Source organism: Rhinopithecus bieti, unplaced genomic scaffold (assembly GCF_001698545.2).
Source record: "Rhinopithecus bieti isolate Rb0 unplaced genomic scaffold, ASM169854v2 scaffold_15813, whole genome shotgun sequence".
Classification (NCBI taxonomy): domain Eukaryota; kingdom Metazoa; phylum Chordata; class Mammalia; order Primates; family Cercopithecidae; genus Rhinopithecus; species Rhinopithecus bieti.
The window spans coordinates 3,033,110-3,041,811 of NW_016809040.1; the positions used below are offsets into that span (position 1 = coordinate 3,033,110).

At 39.7% G+C, this 8,702-nt stretch overlaps 1 protein-coding gene across 1 annotated transcript in view; it reads right to left on the minus strand.

Annotated features, from left to right (window-relative positions):
- CR1 (complement C3b/C4b receptor 1 (Knops blood group)) overlaps positions 1–8,702 on the minus strand; it is a 66,515-nt gene that overhangs the window by 56,254 nt on the left and 1,559 nt on the right. Inside the window, exons 2-6 of the mRNA XM_017888291.1 lie at positions 7,666–8,064; positions 5,452–5,628; positions 5,255–5,357; positions 4,199–4,284; positions 1,325–1,552 (exon numbers count right to left, since the gene is read on the minus strand). Coding sequence (XP_017743780.1) covers positions 1,325–1,552; positions 4,199–4,284; positions 5,255–5,357; positions 5,452–5,628; positions 7,666–8,064 — 993 coding nt within the window. The remainder of the gene's footprint in view (positions 1–1,324; positions 1,553–4,198; positions 4,285–5,254; positions 5,358–5,451; positions 5,629–7,665; positions 8,065–8,702) is intronic.

Consider the following 8,702-nt stretch of genomic DNA (forward strand, 5'->3'; position numbering starts at 1 on the left):
AAAAAAAAAAAAAAAAAAAAAAAAAAAAAAAAAAAAAAAAAAAAAAAAAAAGCGCATACACAATACACACACAAAAACAAAACAAAACAAAAAAATAACCAGAACAAAACAGACTAAGCCATCAGCGTCCTGTAAGAAGCTATGTCTTCTTTCTGAGAGAGTATATTGTGTGCTGCATATTTTACTTTTTTGTTTTACAATTTTACAATTTTTAAATTTTATTTTTTATAGAGACAGGATCTTGCTGTGTTGACCAGGTTGGTCTTGAACTCCTGGCCTCAAACAATCCTCTCACCTCAGCCTCCAAAAGTGCTGGGATTATAGGTGTGAGCTACTGTGCCCAGCCATGTGTTGCATATTTTCAAATAGAGTCTGAACTCCACTCCCTTCCTTGTGGAGAAGTCTTCTTCCATCTGTTCATTCATTAAGCCTTCACTGGGGTCTAGGCATTTGCATTAAAAAATTTACTGGATTCTGATGAGTAGCACTCAGTTGGAGGGTAAAGGTAAAAGAAAGGTTAAATGCCAGGTTTAGACTTTTCACCTTGGCTTGCTCTTCTCTCTCAGGGCTTCCCTGTGGATAATGGAATATTCCAAGGCTGGTGCCACATCCCTAATCTACTACAGCTTCTGTTCTGGAAAAGACCTAATGTTTGCCCTAAAGGATCAGGCGACTTCTCCCCCTCTTTAGGAAGAAACAGACTCTTCCTTTTCCTACTCTTTTCTTTGGGCTACTGTTTCCTTGCTTCTTACCCTGAGTGGAATAGTTCAAGTACAAAGATTGAGACGACCTGGAGGCAAGCTGACAAGTGGACAAACGTTAAGTCAAGACGAAGAGAGTCTTTTTGGTTACTTAGCCCATGCAGCAGAACACTAGTTTAAAACCTTAGCTAAATAATATTCACATTTTCAATTTTGAACTTTGCATGCCCATGTACCCCTCATGAACTTATGGAGAGTGTCTGTCAATTATACAGATACTGGTTAGTGTTCATAGGCAATTGTTTTCATGTCTTCTCCAGTGAATACATTTTTCTTCCTGAATTACGTAACTGTGCCTTACTACCTTCCCTCCAACCCTCCCCTCAGTCCCATTACCCCACCCTCTTCCACTCCACCAGCAAGAAGAGTTCTCATCTTATAGATTTAAACGTACCTTGGCACTGCTGAAACCCATCTGTTTTAGCTATGGTATGTAATTTTGTCATTTCCACTTATGACAAAGTTAAGCTCACAAAAACATACCATAGTCTTATTACAGAAACATGAGGGATTGGGTCCAGCTATTCTGAACCCATTTAGGATATGTGGAAACAGATACTGACCAGCACGAACAGAAAGTTCACAGCGAGGGGCGGGGCTGCTCCAAACCCCATTCCCTTGAGGGTCACTTGTGCAGCGAATGGTGTTCTCCCCAATGAGTTTGAAGGTCATCCCTCTGTCTGGGTGGGGGTCACATGTGTAAGATATTTCTTTTCCATAGGGAATATCTCCAAGGAGAGTTCCGGTGTGTCTCCCATTAAGGATAGCTGGAGGATTTGGACAAAAGATATCTAGAAAGAAAACAAGAGCTCTCAATTCCATAAAAAATTTTAAATTGTAATCCAAGGTGATTCTACAGTTGTCATACTGTGACTGTGTTGCCAATTAAGCGTACTTTTTTTCTTAAGGAAAGTAGAAACTGCAAAATAAATGTATTAGACCTCTGCTAAGATGCAGCGCAATGAAACGACAACTAAATCAATGTTTATTACAAAAACCATTGCCAAATTAAGCATCCTAAGTTTTTCAGATAGTTAATATTTCTGAATAATAAAGGGTATATTCCTTTAAAGTAAATAAAAATCTTCATAGTCACATTAAAGGGGAATCATCCATTAATTCAACAAGCATTTTTTTTTAATATCTGATGTATGTCAAGTACTGTTTTAAGCACAAGATAAATATGATCTTTGACATCAAGAATCTTCATCCTAGAGACATCTTTCTAAAATATATTATGCATTTATTATTTGTATATCAGTGATTTGATTTTTCTTGATGATGCCAGGTTATGATTTTCAAAATAAAGATGAAAGATTACAGTAATGCTGTCAAATGAAATAAAATATACTATGTACTCCTGTATGTGTTTCAAAAGGCTCAAGAACGTTATGGTTTTTTGAGATACTCATTGGTTTTTAAAGGTTTTTTTTTTTTTTTTTTTCCATTAAACAAACACATTTATTCCTTGGAATGCCTCTATTTGGGGACATCCTTCCCCTTTCTAATTTGCTTTGAATTTGGAAAGAGGATATTACAGTTTAAAAGAACTATAGATAAACTAATCAAAGGTTAAAATAGCTTAACCAATGTTTACACTCTAGTAAGCAATTTCAGATATATGTTGGGTTCATGAGGGTATTTTCTCTTTCTTTTCTTTCATACTTCTTAACTATTCCAGGGAAGTTAAGATTGTCAAATAGCTGACTTCCAACAATGTAAGATGAAATTATCAAGTTTCATCATATAAATCAGTACAAGCCATTGAAATAATTTAAGGCAAAGTATTCATTTGAGCGAAATTCTATTGTAAACATGTATTTTTAATAGCTGTGATCAGAAGGGGAACCAATATCCTGATTGATTTAGTGAAGAAGTAAATGGATAGATTGGACATGGTAGTGTTTCTGTCTTTAACGCACTATTTTCTACCCTCTTAAAATCAAAAGCAACCCCTTGCTGCCATTTCCCTCTCCAGCTATAGTCCTATTTCTACTCTCTTTACATGAAAACTCCTCTAAAATACTGTCTATGATCTGTTACAGTTCCTCTGTTCATTCTCCCTAGAATTCATTCCAATCAGTGTTTGCCAGTACTCCACTGAAACTGCCACTTGTTACCTGCAAGTTGCTAAACCCAAAGATCAATTTTCTGTTCTCACCTAATTTGACCTCCCTATAGAATTTGACACAGTTGATTAATCTAGTCCTTTAAAGGAATTTACACCCTTGGCTTCCAGGGCACCTCACTCTCCTGTGTTTTCTTTTATGCAGTGGCTGCTTCATTATAATCCCCTTTGCTGATTCCTTCTCACCTTTTCAACTGTTAATCCTGGACATCCAGGCTCAGTCCATGCATCTGTTCTCTAGCAGCATTCATTCCCTAGGTGAAGATCTCTTTCAGTCCTGATTTCAAACATAGCAGATACAATGAGGGCTTCTACACATCTATGGACAGCCTGGGACTCTCTAACATATCCATCTGGATATCTAAGAGGAACACTAAAATTATATCCCAAGCGTAACTTTTGATTTCCCTCTTCCCAAACTTCACGCAGTCCCCTGCATTTCAGCTAAGGCAAATTCTACCCTGGAGGTTGCTTGGCCAAAAACCTGGAAACTGTTTATGATTCTTCTCTTTCTTTCACATCCTCTATCTAAGCACCATCACCAAATTCTGTCATCTGCACCTTCAAAATATATCCAGAATTTGATCACTTCTCATCATCATCTTTCCCAATTGCTTTCCTGGGCCAACATCTCTGATAAGATTGCTGCAACAGCCTCCCAGTTTGAACCCTCAGCTACATCCAGAGGTTTGCTTGACTACACTTGCCTTTTGGGTCCTCAGCTACTTTCTCAATTGAGAGCACTGACTCAATTAAGAGCATTTTCTTAATAACACTTAGTATCATTTGAACATTTCTATTCATGTCTTTGATTTTTGCCTTTATCCTTGCACAAAAATCTAAACATGGACTTATCTATCTTGTTTATAGGTATATTCCCAGTTCTCAGAAGATTGTTTGGCACATAGTAGGTACTCAAATAATTTTCTTTTGAAAGAATGAGTATGTGACTAAATGGATGATTGAGGGAAGAACTGAAAAGTTGAAGTATGACTATTACTTTTGACAGGAAAGAAGAGAAAAATTTAGCCTAGCATCTTGCCATATATTTATTTCTATGAAGCATTTCTCTCTATTTATAGCACAGACTCTCCTCATAAATATTTATAGGAGGGTACCCCAAACACATGATTCTCAGGTTTATTTTTCCCCAAAACGTTGCTTGTATCTATTCCAACAAAGAACTATTTCTATCAAAAGTAGGCATAAACAGCAGGACCAACAGTAGATAATCCCATGGGGCAAACCACATTAAGAAAAAAAAAACAAAGAGAAAGATCCAGACTGAACAAGTATTCCATCTACTCACGTTCACACACAGGAACACTGTTATTCCAAAGGCTTCTCCTTCCAACCAAGACACAATGGCTAACGGAGCTGCCCTTTAAGCGAAACCTAAAGAACAAAGCAGTAGTGGCTGGGTGAATGCACCATTTCTCTCTTCCCTTCATTGACAGATCTCAACCTCCTCCCTGAGAATTCCTAAGTTAATTAACATTTTACTGCTCAAGCTAAAGCACAGGTGAAAATACTCAACTCACTTAGTTTCTCATTGACAGGGGCTCAGAAGCAAAATCCTTTTGGAAAAAGTGTAGCTTTCAGTGAGGACAAAGCAATAACAGCTGGCGAAGTTGTCAATCACACATAATTGGATTTTAGAATATTTCCACTTACTCTTTCATTCCTATTCCAAATTCCACTATTTATTTGTTTAAAAGTTTTTTGAAATACTCTTTGCATGCTATTTTATCTTATACACAACTTTTTCTTATATATCAAATTTTCTTAACAACCCCTAGAATAGTTATTTATCTCTTCATGTCTGCAAATTATTTATTCATACATCTAATGTTCCATATGTGTATATATATACTTTTTTTTTTTTTCAAGATCTATTGTATTCCTGCCATTGTTTTTTCTTTGTCCCTTACTGGAAGCTGCACGTTTTCCAAAATGATTTTACTTCTAAGCCTCTATAAGTGAGAAATCAAATGAGTTGAGCTTTTTGCTTTTTAAACTTCTGTTCATGGATCCAGCTGGTTCATACCACACTTTCCAATCATTGTTTCAGATATTAGTCTCCTCTAGTACTTCTTTTCCACTAGGCCAGTCCCCTTTTCTGGACTGGTGATTGTATTTCTGTTTATACTTGACACTGAGTTATATGTGCCATTTTTTCTTCATCTCTTTATCTCTTGATAGTAGTGTCACTTAGTCCCTACCCTTATTTTAAAACTACACTTCCAGAAGTTAATCTCCCTGGGTTCTTCTTTTCCTAGGTCAGCCCTCTTTTTGGATTGATCCTTGAGCTCAAGAGTCACTCTCCAGTGCTAAGTCCCTGATCTTAATTCTGGGTCACACTCACCCTTCATCACAGACAAAGGACACCTTTGCTCCAAGCTGGAGATTAAGTGGAAACAGCACACGGCCATGAGGGAGTTGACCCAAGAAGTCATCACAGGATTTCACTAGAAGAAGAAAAAAAGAAAAAAGAAAAAATAGGAGTAAGACCTCCATGTGCAGGGTAAAGAGAGCAATCTGGAAGCTAGAGAGTTGAGGCACCTGCACATCTGGGGGCTTCAGGGCTCCAGTCTCCCTGGGGCGTGCAGTGCAGAGACACAGCCCCTCTGAGGTCATAGCCGGGCTCACAGCTGTAGAACACTTCCTGCCCGGGTGAAAAGTTGTCCTGATGGCTTGGGGTATGCTCACCATGCAGGATTTCTGGAGGCGGCTGACACACTGTGGAAAGGACAGTTCCAGAGCACTTGTTACTTATGGGGGAATTTCCTATGCTTCCTGAAGGCCTCATAGCTAGTCAGAGGTAGAGAAATAGAACCCAATTCTCCCTAGCACAAGGCCCCAAATTCACTTGTAAATCTACAGGGCATGAGGTATTTTATCCTAGCTCTAGCTCTCCAATGTGGAGTTATTAGTATTGGTGGATTCTCCATCTACATATTTCCTAGGAAGGTAATCCCGATTTGTACCACTGTTATTCAGGCAATGAGACTGTCACCGGAGACCAAGTCTGTTCTACAGATTTCCCCCAATTTCTCTGATTGCACACCAATGACTAAAGTACAGTCATACTGTTTCTGGACAGGCAAGCCCCCAAATTGGGACTTACTCTGGAAGGGTTCTTACCTCACCCAGGAAAGAATTCAGGGATGAGCCAGTGGTGCCAGACAGCAATCTTTCAGTGAAGGGCACTGCCACTTGCAGAGCAGGGCTAACTCACAGACAGTGCACCCAGAGTCAGCAACATAAGGGCTGCTGGCAGGCAACTGTATTTATACTCCTGTAAACCCGTTTCAGTTACATGTAAATTAAGGAATGAATCAATGCAGATTGAGGGGCGAGTTATTTAGAACTTTCCAGGAAAAGGGCGGTAACTTCTAGGTCGTTGCCATGGCATTTGTAAACTGTCATGGTGCTGATGGGACTATGATGGCACCTAGCAATTGCTTTCATCGCCATCTGCTGGTTCCTGCTGTTTTTTCACCTCATCCTGTCTGGGCCAGAGCCTGTTTTGGTCAGCAGGATTGTGACCAGAACACAAGCTCTGCCCATCTCCTGCCTCAACACATCCATCTTTATATCCCTTTATCTGTTCGTCTTCCCAGCTCAGTGGTTGCACAAGGCTAACATGGGTTGGTAGAAGAATTGTAAGCTCTTTCTCTGTCCCTATGTATCAGCCATAACACCTCCCATTCAGCTGCTAAGCCAGCTATTGTGGCATCAGTAGACAAGATGAGCCATCAAAAACACAAGCCCTTAAATAAAGCAGTCCTTTGTCACAAGAGGGCATATTATTTGGAGAGTATTTGACTCAACATCTGCCTTTATTAATAGTCCTGTTTGTTCATGCTTAGGGCATCAGAACCCATTTTAACATCAACCTAATCTATACTTCATTAAAGATGAATTTAGAAATATTTAACTGGCTTTGAACAAGTTACTTTCACTCTTGACTTAGACTCCTAGGGATAAAATGTAGGATGTAGATGGCTTGAGCCTAGGAGTTTGAGGCTGCAGTGAGCCATGATTGTATCACTGTACTTCAGCCTAGGCAACAGAGTAGGACTTCAACTCTAATAAATAGTTTTTAAATAAAATAAAATAAAAAATAAAATGTAGGAGGCAGACCATTGTAGACAAACTCTCAGGTCTTTGTCTCTATTATGAGGCTATGATTTCTGTCTTTGTAAGCCAGTCTCTTTCTTTCACCAATGGATGCTGATAGAAGTATGGCAAGAGACAAAACATTCAGACTCTGGGGTCTAACACACCTGCCTTTTAAAATCCTGGGTGTCTCACTTAGAATATGTGACTTGGCTAATTTATTTAACCTCTGAAAGACCAAGCTGATGTCACTATGAAATGGATAATACAACAGCACAATTTCAAACTATTGTTGTAAATAATGAATGAGAAAATGCATATAAAGTGCTTAGTGCACAGTTGACCATAAAGTCCATATAATATTTCAATATAATTGAGAGAGATTGCAGCTGTTACTTTGCCCTGAGAACTGATTAATAGATCAGTCCAAAATAGCTTTTTTTCTTGGCTAATTAAGGTCTTGCTTTTCAAAATGAAGACACAAATGCATGGGTGCATGCACACCCCTGATTCTTAATTTCATGCTTCTTCCCCCAAAACTTACTTTCCCACCCTCCTCACCACACATCCCTCCCCCTGAACAAATACTAATCTCCTGATCCAACAGCAATGCATGTCATTTGCAGGGCCCTTCTAGGCCTCGGTCAGACTCACCCCTGGAGCAGCTTGGTAACTCTGGCTCCCATTTGTTCAGGGCCTGGCATTGCACACGGCGGGGTCCTTTCATGACAAAGCCAGGCTGACACCTAAACTCCACAACTTCATTTAAGAAAAATAAGCTTCTGTTGACAGATACCAATATTCCATTTTCAACATTTGGAGGCATACATTTGTTAGGTATAATGCACTGAGGGGCCGGGCCGCTCCAGATGCCCACTTGATCATCTTTGCTGGTGCAGTATATGGAGGGCTCACCCACAAGCTCAAACACCTTTCTCCCTCCGCTTCCAAGATTGCAGCGGTAGGTCACCACAGATCCATAGTGAAAATACTCTCTGTTGGTGCTAATGAAATCTCCATTGGCAATGGTTGGGGGTAGCCCACAAGGAATTCCTGGAAAAAGAGACAGCAAGTTAACCAAAACAAAACCTTGGGACAGAGTCTTGCTGTCACCCAGGCTGGAGTGCAGTGCACCATCACGGCTCACTGCAGCCTCCACTTCCCAGGTCCAGCAATCCTCCCACCTCAACCTCCCGAGTAGCTGGGGTCACAGGCATGCACCACTGTGTCTGGTTTATTTTTCTATTTTTAGCAGAGATGGGATTTGGCCATGTTGGGCAGGTTAGTCTTGAACTCCCGGCCTCAAACAATCTCCCTGCCTTGGACTTTCAAAGTGCTGGGATTATAAGCGTGAGCCACCGCACCCAGCCTGGTTTCTAATAATTACACTTTATAGTAAATTTTGCCAACAGTTTTTTTTTTTTAATTCCAAATTAGCAGAAGTAAATATTGACAATATTATTCTCATCTAATATTTGCTAATGTACAGACATGTTCTTACAGTAGTAAAATATTATGAGTTCTGTTCTACTCAGCCTTATTTCACTAAATGTGTCCACATATTACTAGAGCCCACTGTTTTGTTAGTTTGTTTTTTGTTTTTTGAACAGAGTCTCACTCTGTTCCCCAACCTGGAGTGCAGTGGCATGATCTCGGCTCACTGCAACCCCCATCTCCCAAGTTGAAGCGAG